At 37.8% G+C, this 19,979-nt stretch overlaps 1 protein-coding gene and 1 pseudogene across 4 annotated transcripts in view; both read right to left on the bottom strand.

The window, feature by feature from the left end:
- Positions 1–19,979, bottom strand: part of CUL5 (cullin 5) — a 117,166-nt gene that overhangs the window by 68,947 nt on the left and 28,240 nt on the right. For all 3 annotated transcript variants that reach the window (XM_082476867.1, XM_082476865.1, XM_082476866.1), the window contains one exon: positions 3,000–3,099. In XM_082476867.1, the coding sequence (XP_082332993.1) occupies positions 3,000–3,099 (100 nt within the window). The remainder of the gene's footprint in view (positions 1–2,999; positions 3,100–19,979) is intronic.
- LOC309667916 (mitofusin-1-like) lies at positions 8,522–19,978 on the bottom strand (annotated as a pseudogene). The gene is made up of 2 exons: positions 10,537–19,978; positions 8,522–10,214 (listed from the first exon to the last, which is right to left on the bottom strand). The product of its transcript is annotated as a mitofusin-1-like (transcript).

Raw genomic sequence — 19,979 nt, 5'->3', positions numbered from 1 at the left:
CCCATGCACCACAACAAAGAGTAGCCCCCGCTCTCCACAACTAGAGAAAAGCCCACACACAGCAATGAAGACCCGATGCAGCCAAAAATAAATAAATAAATAAATGTAAAAAATTAAAGTCACAGAGGTGTAATGTACAGCATGGTGACTACAGTTAATATTATTGTAGTACACATTTGAAAGCTGCTTAGAAGAGTAAATCTTAAAAGTTCTCATCACAAGAAAAAAAATTTGTAACTACGTATGGTGACGGATGTGAAAGTAGACTTACTGTGGTGATCATTTTGCAGTATACACAAATATTGAATCATTATGTCATACACCTGAAACTAGTATAATGTTATGTGTCAATTATACCTAAAACAAAACTTGTGCACAAATGTTCATAGCAGCATTATTCAAAACAGACAAAAAGTAGTGAGAACCCAATGTCTATCAATGACAAATAGGTAAACAAAATACAGCATAGTCATACAATGGAATATTATTCTGCCATAAGAAGGAATGAAATAGTGCTAAATGCTACAATATAGATGAACCTTGAAAACATTACCCCAAGTGAAAGAAGTCAGTCATAAAAGGCCACATATAGTAGGATTCCATTTATAGGAAATGTCCAGAATAAACAAATCCATAGGGAAAGTAGATTAGTGTTTGCCAAAGTGGGGGGGAGGGGGGGTCATGTGGAAGTAACTGCTAATGGGTACAGAGTTTCTATCTGGGCTGATGAAAATGTTCTAAAATTAGTGGGCGATGGTTGTACAACTTTATGAATATACTAAAACACACAGAATTATACACTTTTTAAAAGCGTGAATGCTTTGGTATGTAAATTATATCTCAATTTTTTTTTTTTTTAAAAGATCCTGGTCTATTTCTCCACCACTGGACTTTAGCTGGTCCTGTACTAACTCTGACCAACAAAATGCTGTAGATGTGACATTGTGAGACTACTGAGCCAAGACCTGAAGAGATTTGCAAGATTACACTATCACCTCAAAGACTGGCTTCCTTGAGAACAAGAAACCATGTGAGGGGGAAAAAGCCCCAGAGGGAAGCCAGGACAGTACCCAACACCAGGAATACGAGAAAAGCTCTCTTAGACCATCCAGTCCCTGCAGAGCCTTCCTGCTGCCATATTAATAAGCCAGGCAAAATCAGGTGAGCCTAGCCCAAATTGCTAAGCCACAGAATTATGTATTGGGTTGGCTAAAAAGTTTGTTCAGGTTTTTCCATATGCTGTTACGGGAAACCTGAATGAACTTTTTGGCCAACCCAATACAAATAGAAGGGTTACGTTAATCTTAAAATCAAAACAAAACAAAAAAAAAAGAAAAAAATTCAATATCCTAATAACTTTCCAAGCATTGCATATTTATTCTTATTTCTCCTTTTTGTCATTTTAAATAATGCTATAATAAACATTTTAATGCTCACTGTCCTATTTGGGAGATTTGGTCCTTCCTAACAGGATAAACTCAATTAGTCTAGTAATTGACTAGTAAACTCACGAAGCTGGATCTTCTTAAAAGTTTTAAAATGTTTTAAAATTATACACCCATGTCTGGCACTGCCAGTCCTGCAATTTAACTGCTCTGAATTAGTGGCACTAAATCCCATCCTCGAGTTCTTGCTAAGGTCTACATTCCAAACTTTCCTGGATCGTTCGAAACATCATTCCAAACCCTGAACATACTTTGTTTTCTAGTGTGAAGTATACTTCTAAATATTTCTAAGATGATTCTTTATGAGCCCATTTCCAGAAACTAAAGAATAATGCTCTATCAATTTGAAATAAACATAATTTATCTTCACCAAAAGTCATAAACAGATAAGCTGATATGCTTTCCAATGCAAGCAGAAACTGTTTTCCTAAATCAGTTCTAGAAAAATGTATGTTTTGATTAAACTGTGATATTGAAACATTTAATTTTTCTAAGCAAACCTGATGATTTTTCATTAAAAGATAATTTCCTAAAAAAAAAGATAATTTCCTTATAAAACTCTAATTTTTAAAAAATCATTGATCAAGACAGCAGAATTAATGGTGTCATCAATAAAACATTTCATTTTGTAAGTAATATCCAATGCGACATCATTCTTATTTTATCATGGTAGTGGCTACTAACAGAATTAAATATATACCAATCACATATTCAATTTCAGTATCTTCCTTTAAGTTATATATTCATTTTTAATTTCCAACTGCTAACACATTAATATTCAACAAGATTTCTAACAGACTTTTACTAATGTTGTACCAGACAGTGATGTAAAAATTCAAATAAAGAATAAATTCTAGCTCTCTAGTTTTCAAACTTCATTTTATAGAAAGGAAAATAATCTCATGTCTTTAGCCCCTTCTTCAAAGTGGTAAAGGATGCATTAGTGATGCCAGAGTTGATGTGAAATAATACTTTACCTCTGCATTAATTTTTCCCAAAAGACAAAGGTGTTAATAAAGACAAAAACAAAACTAGCTCTTGCGTAACTGACCTAATGCCTAAATGAGCTCTATCTTCATTTCAATATTAAACAGTTATACATATCATCAACTCAAAGGTGCTGAATTTCAGCTCAGCAGCAGCAATGCAAAGGACAGTCCAAGAATTATACAGTCGGAGAAGTATTTAGAACTGAAGAAAATTGCTGTCAGCTTGAAAAGAGGTACTAATTGTGAGGAAAAAAAAGATTTATGTGAACTGATGTGTGGCCAAAAAATAATGGTGGTGGGGATTTCTAAAGAATGTATTAAAAATGAAATTCTTTTTATAGCACCTTTTAACTGAGGATAATAATATATTCTTTTGAAAGAAATGTCAAGTGAGGTGGGGGGGAAAACAACAAATGACAATCATTTCATTAAAAAATTTATTTAGCAAGTGTGTCAAAAGTTAATGTGATATTTTAAAATTACTTCAGGAAGTCCTACATTCAAAATCAGAAAATATGATATTCTCTGAGTAAAGTCTTAAACAATATATAGATGCAAAACTTACTGCCTGTGCTTGCTTAATAAACTCAAGAATATCTTCTTTTAAAGCCTGATGAATTTTTGCTGGGCCTTTATCATCCCAGAGACAGACTGCATGTACATCCCTGTAAAAATAAAGCAGGTAAACAAACATTAACACTGGAAAAAGAACAAAGACAGAACTCTGTTCTGTTTCAATACAGTTTCCATGGACCATGCTAAGGGTGCTTGAATCCATTCACATGAACCAAGCATTCTTTGTAAGCTGTCTCATATACAAACATTTGTTTCTATTTTCTTTGTCATTGCTTTCCTTAAATCTTTGCCACTTACTGATTAAATTTTTAAATTATAAAAGGATCTCCCAATCAGACTCCCAAAGTTAAATACTATCAATATTTTCTTGTGCAAAGACAAGTATAAATCCTTTAATATATAACACAATATATATAAACTATCCTTTTTTAGAAAATTTGTAATTTAAATACCATTACAGCAAAATACCTAGTTTCCCCCATACATTCATCACATTTACATATCAATTACCACTGTGCCTCCTTTATTTAAAATAAACAGAAACAAAAGCTCTTTAAACTATAAAGCTGACATATTTTACCCAAAGGTCATTCATTATAGAAATATATTTAATATTAATACATGTTCACAGAGTGAATTTTTTAATTAATATATTGTAGAGCAAGGAAACATAACAAAAGGATAGAGTCTTATACTGGGGATTCTTTTATTCAAAAAATGTTCCCCAGTACTTTATAGAGCCCCTACCATAAAAAATGTCAAAAAAACCAAAAAATATCTCTAGAATTGTAACATTATAACAATGGCCAAATAGTCTGTTTTACATTCAGATTCTTAGGGACATAATTATAATCCAAAGTTCTGTCTGCATATTAATTTGAACTTACTTTCATCATTTGTTAAATTCAGCTTAATAGTGGTATCTGGCCCAAAGCAGATGTAGTAAGCACACAAATATTTGTTAAATAACAAGATAATAGGTAACAGCTAACTGCTTACTATATGCCAAATACTGTTCTAAGCTGTTTTAACTCACTTAACCTTCACAGCAACCCTGAAGTAGTACTATTTTATTGCCATTTTACAGATGGGGAAACTGAGGCAAAGAAAGGTTAAGTAACATTCCCAAGATTACCCAGCTAGTATATGGCAATTACACAGGCAATTGGGCTCTAGATCCCACATCAAACCATTTCCCTTAATTTACTCTTGCACCCCTCTAATCCATCCAATAGCTAACGTGATCACGATAAAACTCAAATTTACATCTTACTGCCTCTATATTTAAAATCCTCCAACGGTTTCCCATTGCTCTTTGAATAAAGTACAAAATGGTTAATTGACCCCTGTAATACCTCTGCAATCTCACCTCATGGCTACAGAAATCTAGAGTCTAAAAGAAGAAACTGACACAAAAATAGATTGACTATATTTCAATATGTTTACGACTACTAAGCCTATAAACATAAGATGGTTTAGGAACCCAAGGAGGAGGAAAGGATGGAAGTGACAGGTAAAGACAAAAAGGGAAGACTCCCTGGAAGAGTTGATTCTTAAGCTTATCTCAAAGATCAAGTAGGATTTTGCCAGGCTAAAGAGGGTAGGGGAAGGATATTTTATGAAGTCACAATGTGAGTAAAGAACTGTAGATCACTAGGGTGTATGCAGTGAACTATTAACAAATCAATGTGGCTTGGCTGACAAGTGTGAAGTGGGGAGTGATAAGCAAGAAACTGGGCAAACTAACCCTTTTATAATTCAATCACAGTCCTATTGTATCCGTCAGCTAAATGTCTCTCCAATTTGGACATTTCCATCCATCACCACTACCACAGTCAAAATTACCAACATCTCTTACTTAATTTACTATAACACAAACTAGCATGTATTGACTGCTTACGATGTACCAAGCACTTCATACATATTGACCCATGCAGTGGTTTAGGTTTTCCAAAAAAGAGATGGGATCAGACATGCAAGAGATTTATTGAGGGTAATGCCTGTGAGGGACAATGGGAAGTGAGCTACAGGAAGCTGGGCAAAAGATAAGCCCATAATGCTGGTCTGATCCCTGTAGGGAAGAGTAGGAAGGATGAAGGTTGGGTAGCAAGAGTCTTAGACTACACGGCAGTTCTAAGAAAGTTTGGTAAAGCTATTTAAGAGTTTTAGAGCAAAAGTCACCCAGCAGAGGAGTTCCATACCTCCCCAAAATAGGACTACCTTAGTATCCCTGCCTACTCAAACCCACTGCAGGTACATGTCAGAAGGGCTCAAACGTGACTTGAGTCTCATAAGGCAAGAGGGAATGGTGTTGAGTTGGGTACCCAGCAAAGAGTCAAACTTGTGATCAATACATCTTCTCCAGCTCCCTTTCCTCAACCTCCAGGTGCTCCTATATGCTGTTACATCATGGAAGAATATCTTCAATACACTCTTATTTGAAACACAACACTTCTCACCACCACACAATAGAACATGTCAAGTCTCCTGGTCAACTTTCATATACATTTTGAGGAATATATTATAATACACTTGAGGACTGTATGATGATAATACCCTTAAAGACCTCTATGTTCCTCTCCCTAATCCTACTCTCTCATCCATCCCCAGAAGTAACGAAGCCTGAATCTGTCATTTTATTTTCAAGTTTTACAACATACTATGAGGGTTTCTGAACATTACAGAAATTATATCAAATAATAATTTTTTCAAATAATTTTTTTACTCAACACGTTTCTACTATTTACTCATATAGGTGATGTAGTTCTCGTTCATGCACTTTACCTTTTATATAAAATGGCACTTCAACATAAAAGGGAAGGAGTAATGGATGAGCAATAAATATCTGAAATTAAATCTGGATAAGAACACAGTCTCTTGGAATACATAACTAAGTGTTTTTAAAAAGAGACATGCTGTTAAGGGAAATTCTTTTTATTTATTAATTTTTTAATATTTATTTATGTATTTATTTATTTGGCTGCGCCAGGTCTCAGTTGCAGCACACTGGATCTTCGTTGCCATGTGCAGGATCTTCGATGTGGCATGCGGGATCTAGTTCCCTGACCAGGGTTCAAACCCGGGCCCTCTGAATTGGGAGCGTGGAATCTTAACCACTGGACCACCAGGGAAGTCCCAGGGAATTCTTTTTACTTTTTATTTTATTTATTTATGTTTTTAATATTCTGTTTATTTATTTATTTTGGCTGCGTTGGGTGTTCATTGCTGCACACAGGCTTCTCATTGCGGTGGCTTCTCTGGTTGTGGAGCACAGGCTCTAGGCGCACAGCTTCAGTAGTTGTGGCTCACGGGCTCTAGAGTGCATGCTCAGTAGTTGTGGCACATGGGCTTAGTTGCTCCACGGCACGTGGGATCTTCCCGGACCAGGGCTCAAATCCGTGTACCCCTGCATTGGCAGGCAGATTCTTAACAACTGCGCCACCAGGGAAGTCCCCCAGGGAATTCTTTTTAAATACTTAACTATATTAGAAAAATCAAGGGGTTGGGGAGTAGAAGAATGATGAAGTAAAAACTTTTTAAAGGTTTCAAGAGGACAGACAGAAGGGATGAGAGAAGAAGAGGTAAGAAGTATTCCAAAGGTTTCAACTTCCTCAAGTTAAACAGGAAGTAAAAGAGAAATAGTGTGACCCTGGTGCAAAAAATAGGTATTCTGGGGACTTCCCTGGTGGTCCAGTGGTAAAGAATCTGCCTTCCAGCGCAGGAGACGCAGGTTCAATCCCTGGTCGGGGAACTTAGATCCCACAAGCCGTATGGCACAGCCAAAAAAAAAAAAAAAATACAACTAATGGCTATGATTTATTAGGTAGCGATTCTTGCAACTCACAAAAAGATAATTTTTTCCTAAGAGCACATGCATACATACAAAATTTTAAAAAGATAATTTTATAGGCTATTTCTCTGATTATAATCCATAAATAAATAATTAAAAATTTCACTATCTAGAAATTTAAGCTCCTAGATAATGCATGGATCAAAGGAAAACAAAAAACAAAAAGAAAAATTACTAACAATCAAGAAAGAAATAAAGGGACTTCCCTAGTGGCCCAGTAGTTAAGAATCCACCTGCCAATGCAGGGGACGCGGGTTCGAGCCCTGGTCCAGGAAGATCCCACATTCCACAGAGTAACTAAGCCCGTGCGCCACAACTACTGAGCCTGAGCTCTAAAGCCCAAGAGCCATAACTACTGAGCCTACGCAATACAACTACTGAAGCCCACGCGCCCTAGAGCCCATGTGCCGCAACTACTGAAGCCTGCACGCTCTGGGGCCTGCGTGCTGCAACTACTGAGCCCGCATGCCTAGAGCTATGCTCCACAACAAGAGAAGCCACTGCAACAAGAGAAGCCACGCCAATGAGAAGCCCACGCACCACAATGAAGAGTAGCCCCTGCTCACCACAACTAGAGATAACCCATGCACAGCAACAAAGACCCAACACAGCCAAAAACTAAATTAAAATTTTTTAAAAAATAGAATCTGTAAGAAAGAAATAAAAAGGAAAACCCTGAATACCACAGAAACTATGGTGACAATAAAAGCAATATTAAGAAAAAAATGTGTAGCTTGAAAGCTTCCATTGTAAAGAAAAATATTAAAAAGAATTTTAAAATTAAGAATTCAATAAAAGAACTAAGAAATCAGACAAAGGATAAAATAAATCAAAGAGATCAGGAAGAAAACACTGATAAGGAAGCAAATTATAAACATAATAATGAACAAAAATGGAATAAATATTCTTCTTTCCAAATAACTAATTTTTACCTTTTTTCTTTTCTCTATTCACAATTATTTTGTATTTCATTAATTTTGTCTTTTGTCTTTCCTTCCTTCTACTTTCTTCAGGTTTACTTAGACCATGCACTTTTAGCTTTTTTTGTCTAATATAGGCATCGAAGGCTATGAACTCCTTAGCATTTAAGCACTGCACAGTTGGATCCAATACGTTTTGATGTATCATATCAAAGTAATTTTTATAGCTTGATTATGTCAAAAGACCTACAAAATGATCAGCTCCTTAATATGGATATTAAAGAAAATATGTAGGATTAGGGATAAAAAAATGAGATATGACCACATATAAAATATAAGTATACTACTTACAATTCTAGGGCAACAAATTTCTAAACCTAGCAGAAATTAAAATGAAGTGAGCAGATACTTTGTCTTATTCCCTATTTTATTTTATTTTTTTTTTTACGGTTTTACATCAGTTTTAATGGGAATAAAAGAGGGAGTAAAAACAGTATTATTTATTAGTGGTTTACACACCTGCCAGGATGGCAAGTGATTGTAACCTGCATAAATAATACACTCAAGAACATTTCCACACTCCTTTGTGGTTAGAGCAATGCAGTTTATAAAGCAAAAATGTGACTATTCCCGCTGAAGTAGGCATCAAAAATTCGTTTTGAGAAAGAAGATGAAAGAAGCATTCTCTAACTCCTGGATGCCAGGAAGCAGAGTTTTTCAGAATCAAAAACAAAGAGAGCCCGGGCTTCCCTGGTGGCGCAGTGGTTGAGAATCTGCCTGCCAATGCAGGGGACACGGGTTCGAGCCCTGGTCTGGGAAGATCCCACATGCCGCACAGCAACTAGGCCCGTGAGCCATAATTACTGAGCCTGCGCGTCTGGAGCCTGTGCTCCGCAACAAGAGAGGCCGCGATAGTGAGAGGCCTGCGCACCGCGATGAAGAGTGGTCCCCACTTGCCACAACTAGAGAAAGCCCTCGCACAGAAACGAAGACCCAACACAGCCATAAATAAATAAAAAATAAATAAATAAATAAATAAAATTAAAAAAAAAAAAAAACAAAGAGAGCCCTAATTAAGAGAAAGGCCCCACCCCTCAGGGGTCACAGAGTTGGTTCTTTTGCTTTAAACTAATTCATCATTTTCACGTATCAAAGGATTTTTCTTTACCTAAAATTAAAACTAAAAGAGACATCACAACACTTTTCAGAAATGCAAACTCCCTGAGATAGATCAATACCAGGATCTACTCAAGGATTTGTTATTTAGGTACAGTTAGTAGAATTCATATTTAAAGTCACTTCATAAAAATAACGGTCCCAATCTTCCAAGTTCCATTTTCTCCTATCATGATCACCAAAGCAATCTCTATCGTTAAGATTCTTCTTCATTGCTTCAATGTAGAAACTGCTTAGTAAAATTCTCCTGCTTGTTTTCAAGTTGAACAGCTTTTTTTCTTAAGCACTTTGAATTGTTTTATATTTTCTCCAATTGATCTATTTCTTTGGATAATCTAACAATTTCCTCTTCTAGATGTCTTTGTGTAGTATCAACTTGTTGGCACAGGCGAGCAAAAGTGGTTGCCATTTCCTGTTGTACTTGATGGCTGCAGCTGGCACTTGTGAAGTTAACAATCATTTGCAGTTTTTCAGTTTCATAATTCACAAATTGCTGTTTAAAGGCTCTCTCCTTGGCACGGGTGGTCCAAGTCAGCCTTTCATAAAGATACAAAGCTCCATACATACTTAATGAAACAGATATGTGCTTCCAGACTACAGTTTTCCAAATCACTCCTCCAACAACGATGCCCATAGAAGTTCTAGACGTAAGAGAAACTAATGCTGTTATTAAGGTAACCATGAGTTCTTCCTGTGACTCTGGATTGGTAGGAGCAGTAGGAGTAGAAGCTAAAGATCTGGGAAGCTGAAAGATAGGCTCTGATAATCCTAGAAGCACCCGCTGAGCATTTGTTTGGCCCAAGAAACGATGGACAAGGGAAAACCAGCCCAAGGAAAAATGAAATACAATATCGTCTTGAAAATTTGAACATAACTTGTGGCAATTTAGGTCATAACTGAGATCAAATTTATTGCAAGGAATCGGTGTATGTAGTTTATTCTGCATACCAGCTGGAAGTAATGGCTTCAAATTTTCAATATTTCTTGCTGGGATTGAAGCATTGAAGCATTGACTTCATTGGTGCACTGATCAGCCAAATTTCCTCCCATTCCATCTTCTATGTGCTTATTTCACTCATTTTTATATACTTTCAATACACTTGGAGTAGGATGAAACTCAGAACAAAATTCATCAACCAAAACAGAGTCAACAAATTTCATCTGTCATTGCACATGAAACCTTATTTGCAACCTCCTCTGAAACCTCCCTGATTATTTTCTTAGCATCCAGTGTTAAAAGGTTCATCTGGGGGCTTCCCTGGTGGCACAGTGGTTGAGAATCTGCCTGCCAATGCAGGGGACACGGGTTCGAGCCCTGGTCTGGGAAGATCCCACATGCCACGGAGCAACTAGGCCCGTGAGCCACAACTACTGAGCCTGCGCGTCTGGAGCCTGTGCTCCGCAACAAGAGAGGCCGCGATGGTGAGAGGCCGGCGCACCGCGATGAAGAGTGGCCCCCGCTCGCCGCAGCTAGAGAAAGTCCTCGCACAGAAACGAAGACCCAACACAGCCATGAATAAATGGATAAATAAATAAATAAATAAAAATTAAAAAAAAAAAAGGTTCATCTGGTTTCAGATAAAGTCCAGTCTATCAATTTGGTCTTTCCTCTCTTCTACTGAGTAAACCCTTTTCTCTGCTGCTGCCATGTTTACTGAATCCATTATGTTTTTCACAGTTTCTAGTATCTGTTTAGCTCTGATAGTGTGCTGTTCAAACTTTGTTTTCACTGCTGACTGCGAGATACACTCCTCAAAGATTTGTTCAAAATTCTGAAACTCCTGTAATCTTGCCTGAAATCCTTCTGCAAGTGCCCATCACATTCTGGCATCCCCTGGGCTTTGTGCTTTCTAGCACTAAGAACTTGCTTTGCAGAAACAAAAAAGATACGATTCCATGCTTCTAAAGGAGCCACAACTTTGAGCTCCTCCACCAAGAAATGTAGGCATCTTTCCATGAGCTGTCTGCATACATCTTCCATATATTCTGGCTCTGATGCAGAGGCATCCCAACGACTATTCAGAATAAAAATATTATGCTTGGAAAGTCGCTCATTTACCTTGTGAAAAAACTGTTTTTCCATGTTCATTAGAGTTGATTTGGAGTTTACAACCAAAACGAAGACATCAGCATCTAAGCAAAACTTATCAATCCAGCTATCCAGCTCTGCAGTGACATCTGTACCTGGACTATCCACTAAAACCAGGTCATCTCTCAAGAGGGCACATTTTGCCTTTGGCCAAAACACATGTACAAGACAGCCAGCTTTCAAGTCTTTGTCCATATGAAGGGCATGGGCCAGCTGATTAACTGTCTTCACATTCTTTTTTTCATGTGACCCTTCTGTCATGAGACAGGCTTTATCTCCATCCGTTTCTTCAACACTCAGGAAGCAATTAGTTGTATGGCCAATTCCACTAGGGAGGACTTTATCCCACAGCATGGCAATGATAACAGAGCTCTTCCCACTGCTTGTCCTGCCAAAAAATGCCACTTCCATGTGTCTCCGAGACAGCACCTCACCAATGATGGAAAGCTTATTTTTATACCTCTGTATTTCTATCAGATCATCCTCAGTAGCTACTTGGTCAAGTTCTGGATTCTTGTACGTTGCTTCAACAAAATGTGATCCTTCTGTAACAAACTCCAGTAACTGGTCAAAGATTGCTGCAATTGTCTTCTTAGCCAGCACAAAGTGCTTCAGTGGAGAAGCAGTTTCTGCCATTACGCCTGTCCCGGCTCCGACTTGTCACCCAGCAACCGCAACTCAGCCACAGCCCTCAAGCTGCCTCATTCTCCCAAGAGAGGCTGGGAGACTGGGCTCTTATTCCCAATTTAAACGGAATGCTTCCAACATACTATTACTGGGATATTGCTGCTAGATTACTTACAGATGATCTTTATCAGTTTAAAGAATAATATTTTCATTTTTCTGTTTTATTTTGGAAAGATTATCGCTCTGTTTTTTCTTCATCTACTGCAATGATCAATTTCTGATATGATTTTGTCTTGTTCTATTTGTTTTCCGAGTTCAATTTTCATTTCATTATTTCCTCCACTTTTGTTGATTTCTCTCCTTAGCTTTTGAATTTTCAGTTCAAGTTTGTTTTATAACCCCACATGGTTGTGTGGGGATACTGAACTCAGTTCGGAGTGCTGTATTTGTGTTCTACTTCATAGTTGGTTTCTGTGGGACAATTTTTATACGCTAAAATGTTTCAATTTGTACTTTTTTATAATTTTGGATAGATAGTGTCTGCTTTTTTCTATTCATATTCATTTCATGGTCAGGATTCCTAGTTCAAGAGTACCTCCTTCAGTTTAGTTCAGTAAAATTCAATTTCTTTAATGGTCAGTGTTGGAAATAGTGGAGGAAAGGGTATCTGTTTCATCATTGGATGCAGGATCCTTAAATCTTCTAAATACTTACTTGTCTGAAAATATGTTCATCTTGCCTTAAACATGATTGAAAACTTGACTAGGTAGAAAATACTAAGTTCAAAATAATTTCCCTTTAAATATTTAAAGAAAACTGCATCAGCCTCCTGCATCCAATTTGGCCAATGAAAAGAGTGCAGACAGTCTGTTTCGCTTGAAAGGTAACTTTCCCTCCAACAATTAGATTATTTTCTTTATCCTTGGAATTCTGAAATTAAGGACGTGTAGGCATGGTTTTTAGCACTTTCAATATGAAGATCTAGAGGGTTGGGTGGAGAGATACAAGATTTCAGCCCCAGGAAATTTTCTTCTTATCCTTTGGGGCTATATCCTCTCCTCTACTTTCTGCCCTCTCCTTCTGGAACCCCTTTTAAGTATAAGTTAGCCTAATTCTAGAGCTGTCCTCAATATGTCTTCATTTTTATTTAATTTTCCATACTTTGCTCTACATTCAGGGAGAACTCTTTCGTTTTATTTTTTGTATTACTAATTCAATCTTTTTTTATTTAGCTCTTTTATTTTTTATTTCAAAGGTCTTTATTTTGACTATTTCATTTTCAAAGTAGTCTCTTTCATTTTATTCCTCTCTAATGATATAAACTAGAATGCTTTTTGAGCTATCTTCTAAACCTTGCATCATCTATTTCCTCTGAAGGTACAGTCTCTAGGATGGCCCCCAATGATCCCCGTCTCCTGGATGGTATTCATACCCGTGTATAGTTCCCTCCTACAGTGTACAAGGCATTTGTCTGTGTGATCAACAGCATACAGAAGAAATGAAGGTCTATATATAAGATAGATAACTAATAAGAACCTGTTGTATAGTACAGGGAACTCTACTCAGTACTCTAAAATGGTCTATATGGGAAAAGAATCTTAAAAAAAAAAAAATGGATATATGTATATGTATAACTGATTCACTTTGCTGTACACCTGAAACTAACACAACATTGTAAATCAACTATACTCCAATTAAAAAAAAAAAAAGAAAAGAAAAGAAATAATGGTTTGTAACTTCCAAAATTATGTTATAAAACACCATGACTTCTGTCTTGGGAACACTCTCTCTTGCTCTGGGGAAAGCAAGCTGCCACACAGTAAACAGCTTTATGGAGGGTTCTACACAGTGAGGAACTGAGCAGCTAGTGAAGAACTGAGGCCTGCCAACAATCACATGAGTAAGCTTTGAAGATCATTCACTCCTAGTTGAATATAGGCTTAGTTCTTCTGCCTAGAGCTTGATTGCAACTTCGTAAGAGATCCTGAGCTAGAAAGACCCAACTAAGCTGCAACCAGATTTTGGACCTTCAGAAACTGTGAGATAATAAATGTTTGTTGTTTTAAGCTGCTAATTTTCAGGGTAATTTGTTGTGTGGCAATAGATAACTAGAAATACAACAAAGTAGGTATGGGACTACTGTAATCATTCAGGCAAGAGAGTGGGGGGGGAAAGACAGATGGGATGGAAAGAAATTCAAGAGGTACTTAAAAGTCTATGAAATCTAGTAATCAAGTGGATATGAAGGAGTAAAAAAACAGGAGGTTGATGGTAGCTTCCAGATTTTTGGTTTGAGACTATAAATAACAGATTTTCATCACTCTAAATTTGGAGTACTTATGGAACTTAAGTATGCAGGAAACAATAGGTCACATGGGTATGGAAGTTTGGAGAATAATCTGGATTGCTTAAATAGATGAGAACTCAGGTAAAAGAATAAGAAAAAAACAACTCTGAAGGAAACCAACATTTAACGGGCACAAAAGGGATGAATCAGCTTAGATGACTGAGATGAGGTAGACAAGAGATAGGAGAAAAAAGAGGAGAAAGTGGTATCATAAAAACCAGCTTAGGAACAAGAAAAACATTAAAAAAATTATTTGTAGTAAAGATGAATTTTCTTAAAAATAAAGTCTCACAAGTTGAAAATAATTTATTTTTAAATTTTAGCCTCAATTTCACAAACCAGAGTCAAACCAAACAACATGTATCTAAAGCAGCAGTTCTCAACTGAGGAAAGTACTGCCTCAGACATTTGGAAGTGAGAGCTTTTTTTCTTTCAATAATGAGGGGTAGGGAGAGGAGTACATAGAAAGTATCCACTACTAGAGTTTATGAGGGTGAAGGCCAGAGGTGATAAACAGGCCACAGTATGCAGAACAATCTTATAACCACCCAAAACACCAACAGTACCCCTGCTGAAAAATAATGATACAGGTTATGAGAAAAGGGCAACAAATAGTAAATGTAGTTTAACACCAAAACATTATTTTAGTACCTTAGATTTAGAAAGATATAACTAACCTAAAGGTTATTAATTAATATGGCTAAATAGGCTAAAATTTGGAAAGGTTTTAATTAATGTAGGTCGTATAATTTTGGTGTGGCATGATAAGACATACAGGAATCCTTTAACTTAAAAGGATTACATATTGAGCAGCCTTGGGTAACTCCAAGGAGATCAAGGATTTTTAAAAACGATGGGCTGAGGCCACTAACTGTAGCAAGTACTATTTCTGTTTAGAAGTATACTTTAAGCAGGAAACACCATCACACTATGCTCCTTTTTCCAGTCAGGAATGCATAGAGAACAAGCATTACTCTACATGATAAATCATATTATTAACACAAACTGGCAAAAACAAAACAAAAAAACCCACCACATTCAACACATTGTTCATAAAATACGTTTAATCAAATAATTTAAGAAAAATATACATATACATGAATGCTATGAAATTTTAAAAGGTCTCAGCTGTTTCTTATTGAATTCTAATTTCTCAAAAGGCAGAATCATGGATATAAGTTAATATTATGCAACAAGTTCTATGTTATTTAGGATTAGACTATTTTCTTCTGTGATAAAGAGAAAAAATGAGCACAGCAGCTTAATGTGTATAGATTATTCAGTCATACATCTTCAACTCACTGATATAGTATTTTACTAGTGCACACACACACACACAGTAATTATACCAAGTCTGAAACTACTATCCTTAGGAAGACATGGTTGCAAGGTTGGCCCTTGGCTGACATATAGGAACTTGGGTTTTGTGAGAGTTCTCACCATTTCCTGATAAGAATGGCTCACTGTGCCTAAATTGTTATGTAAAAAATCTGATTTATGTTCAACACTTGCTTTTTGTCTAGGATCTGGAATTCTAGTTCATGTCAGGCAGAAGCTGCCTTTGTGACCAGCTCTCTCAGTAAAAACCCTGGGCACTGAGTCTTTAAGAAGCTTCCCTGACGACTTCCCTGGTGGCGCAGTGAATAAGACTCTATGCTCCCAATGCAGGGGGCCCAGGTTCGATCCCTGGTCAGGGAACTAGATCCCACATGCATGCCGCAACCAAGAGTTGCATGCCACAACTAAGGAGCCAGCGTGCCACAACTAAGGAGACTGCCTGCCGCAACTAAGGAGCCTGCGAGCCGCAACTAAGACCGGGTGTAACCAAATAAACAAATAAATATTAACAAAAAAAAAAAAAAAAAAGAAGCTTCCCTGGTAGACAGCATTTCACATGTGTTGTCCAAATTAGTTGTTGGAGGAATTAAGTGGATATGTTCCACTGGGAGAAGATGCTTGGAAACTTGTACCTGGTTTCCCCTGGACTTTACCATATGCACCTTTGTTGCATTTTGCTTTGTATCCTTCACTGTAATAAATGATAGCCATGAATACAACTATATGCTGAGTCCTATGAGTCTTCCTAACAATCACTGAACCTGGGGGTGGTCTTAGGACCACTGACATGGTTGGTGTCAGAAGTGGGATTCATTAAACATGGTGAAAGCACTGTTTGAGAAAAGGAAGGATTAAGTGGTAGTATGATGAACCTCTGCTACTTGCATGGCTATGAAATCAACCGTGGTATGAATCAGCAGCTGAGTTGCTATCTGCTGTGAGAAAGGTAAAAGTTACCTATGAAATTTGAAAATGATAGATCTAACCCCAAGAGAGTTGGCTCATTAAATCTTCTAGCTGCTTTGGCCATGCTGACCCAAGTGAGGAGAGAAAAAGCCCAGTATGGATGATGACTCTGGTTTTTGTTCTTGCCTCCAAATAAGAGGAGAAAAGGCCCAAAAGTTCTCAAACGTAAGCTTTTGGGTGGACCAAAAATGTTAAATGTTTGTGCTGGTCTCTCCTCCAAGCAGGAGGAATTAATAGTTACATTAGGTCTCAGGGCTGGAGAAAATTTTAGATAACCAAGGGACAGGAAACTATTCCAGCTGTTTCTTCAGCCTGACTACTGCTGCTTCAGCAACCTCTCCATGCCTCCTACATTCCAGCCAGGATCTCCCAGCAACTGTAATGTTAATATTGTAAATGTTAAATTTATTGCTAGGAGTTTGAATAAATCTGTAATAAGAAAAAAGAGACAAGGAAAGTTTTAAAGATGGCTTTGTATTCTTTGGCTATTGCATCTGGATGTATGATAAAGATACAAAATATTACATGCTTGTACTTTCATAAATGCTAGAGGGATCACATCCATCAGGAAAAGTTGCAAAATAAAAAGTTAGTGACAGACTTCCCTGGTGGCGCAGTGGTTAAGAATCCACCTGCCAATGCAGGGGACACGGGTTGCAGCCCTGATTCGGGAAGATCCCACATGCCGCGGAGCAACTAAGCCCATGCGCCACAACTACTGAGCCTGTGCTCTAGAGCCCGCGAGCCACAACTACTGAAGCCTACACGCCTAGAGCCCGAGCTCCGCAACAACAGAAGCCACTGCAAGGAGAAGCCCACACACCACAATGAAGAGTAGCCCCCGTTCGCCTCAATGAAGACCCAACGCAGTCAAAAATAAAATGTAAATAAATTAATTAATTAAAAAAAAAGTTAGTGAGACAATTTCCTTGCTTTTTACTGCTGGTGAAAGGATTAGAATTTGAACTGTTTGAGTACTGGAAACAGAATAAATACATCTCCATAATGGATACTATTACTTTTACTTATTGCCATCTCAGAGAAAAGGGAGACAACATGAAAACATAAGAAATTTCCAAATAGAAATACACTTCTGGAGTTTTAAAAAGCAGTTTTTAGTTGCTACTGAGCTCTTGTGAAATCAGATGTCTGACCCTGAAAGGCTGATGATTTTCCAGCATGATGTGCATATTACTGAGTGGATTAATCTGAACTCTAAGACTGACAAAATAAAAGGGGATTAGAAAAGTCTTGCTTGTCACTTGGACTTAGAACATGACTGTCTGGTCTGCAGCATCTTGGCTTTGCCACTGCTCGAGAAAAGTCACTGGCTTTTTTGGAATCCTGAATTCACAAATCCTAATTGCTTGGATCTAACTCTAAGCTGAAACCTGATATTGTCTGACATTGGGCTATTTAAACCTCAACACAAGCTGTGCTGAACTAAAGCAGGCATATGCTCAGTGAACAGGACTTTGACTTGTGGACTGTTGAAGATTTAAGACACCCTCTGTGAAGCCATAAACTGAAAACATCATGGATTCTGGCTGGAAGATCTAAATCACTTGCAGATGCCCACAGAAAAGGGCTCATTCTCTGATGGGGCCATCTGAAATCAAGTTGCTGATAGCCTCTGTATCAGATATACAGACCTAAAGTGAATTCCTAACTTGTGGTTACTGCTAAAAGCTGCAAGTTGGGAGAAAGCATACTCCCTCCTTACAGCCTGGATTCATGATCCCCTCTCAGGGATGTTTCACTGCTATGGACTTGTGTCCAGCTTTCAGGATTAGTTGCAGTTTTCAACAATGAATTAATAACCTGATTTTATTTCCCTCACTTTCGCATCATCCTTCCTTGCACACACACCTTAGTAAGGCAACTTCATTATTAAACACAGCTATCTCCAGAAAGGAATTGATCTTTTTCCAGGCTGCTCACTAGGCAAATGGTCAGGACAAAAGGGGTGGGGGTGACGTAAACTTATTATGAAAATTTTTGAAAATTTGGGATTTCACCCAGACCAATTCCTAAACATATGTCTTTCTAGTTAAGCTGTATAAAAATGTTTTTCTGTAAAAATGTTTTTGTTCCTCCTCCAGGTCTGGGTGATTGGGAAAAAAGTGAAAAGCTTTCATTACTGAATGGGACACACTGATTTAGTAAGGGAGAAAAAATAAAACTCAGCACCTGGTGAGGCACCAGGGAGAAGGACATGAATGATTTTTGTTTTTCATAAGTATTCTTGAAAGCTTTCCCAGCTCCTGGTGTTGGCTTTCCATGCTGTTGTGAGTGCTTTGAATTCAAACTGAATGCTGCGCTTCAATCACACCTAGCAGTACTCTGAGACAGCTGCGAGGAGCCCCAATTCCTACACCTTCCACAAAGAACACCTCTAAATGTCATCCACACTATGAAGCAAATGAAATGGTGTCATGGATAAACAAACTGCTTGGAACTAATTGCCTTCAGGTAGTCTGAAAACAAGGCCTGAACTGAATTAACTGAACTAGATTGAGAACGCTAAAGTGAAAGGCCCCATGGGAGCACACACTGAGGGCCCTGTTAACCCATACTGTCTAATTTACGTCTTGCTTGGAGTACCCTAAAAAAGTGCAAACTCTTTGTTTCCAGGGGTACCATGTGGGTCCTCCGAAATTATACTTCTTTTTGTATGTACCCTATCATGACACTGCTTCAACCCTGGAAAATTTTCAGGTCAAATTCAACTTTATGGCCATAGTTGTGCTTTGCCTGAATTGATGCCTCAGGCCATGTAAAAGGTCCATACAGAAACTGAACGAGAAAGCCACCTGCTTTTCTAAGAGAAACCTCATGGTTGGCGGGATTTACTTTAACTAACTAAATTTAGGCCCTCTAAAAGGCATAACTGAGATCAATACTACAAGTTGGTCTTACCTTGCTGCACACGGGGGTGGGGATGGGGGCAGGAGTGGTGTCCTACTGGTAATAGTTTTGCTGTGAAGACATTCTGGCCAAAGGCTAAGAGTTAACATAACAGATCTGAGACTGTATTCCTTAGAAAAGCCTGTTTGGCTGGGATCTGAGAACTTGAATGTTTGACAGTTTCCTACACTGATAGAAAATTTTCCTGAAATGATGAGAATGGTTCACTGTGCCTAACCTGTTTGTACAAACAACATGGTTTACACTGAACACCTGCTCCTTCTGAGAGTCTAGAATTTTGGTACATGCCAGGCAGAGGCTGCCTATGTGAGCAGCCCCCAATAAAAACCCTGGGTACTGAGTCTCCAAAGAGCGTCTTGGTGACAGCATATCACATATGCTGGCAATCTTGTTGCTGGGGAAATTAAATGCGTCCTGTGTGACTCGACTGGGAGAGTACTCTTGGAAGTTTGTGCCTGTTCCCCAGACTTGAACCCATGTACCTTTCCCTTTGCTAATTTTGCTTTGTATCCTTTAGCTGAAATAAATCATAGCCGTGAGTATGACTTTATGTTCAGTCCTATGAGTCCTCCGAGCAAATCACTGAACCTAGGGGTGGTCTTGGGGACCCCCAACACAATCAGTAATAACTTCAAACAGGTAAACAGCCCAATCTGGAGCCAATATTCCATTTGAACATAGCCACCAAATTTTCCTTTATGTTAGCAAAAAGATAGAATGAATGGATT

The sequence above is a fragment of the Balaenoptera physalus genome, assembly GCF_965194825.1.
Source record: "Balaenoptera physalus genome assembly, chromosome: 10".
NCBI lineage: Eukaryota > Metazoa > Chordata > Mammalia > Artiodactyla > Balaenopteridae > Balaenoptera > Balaenoptera physalus.
Note: the sequence above shows the minus strand (reverse complement) of the source record. Positions and strands in the feature narration are given on the sequence as shown.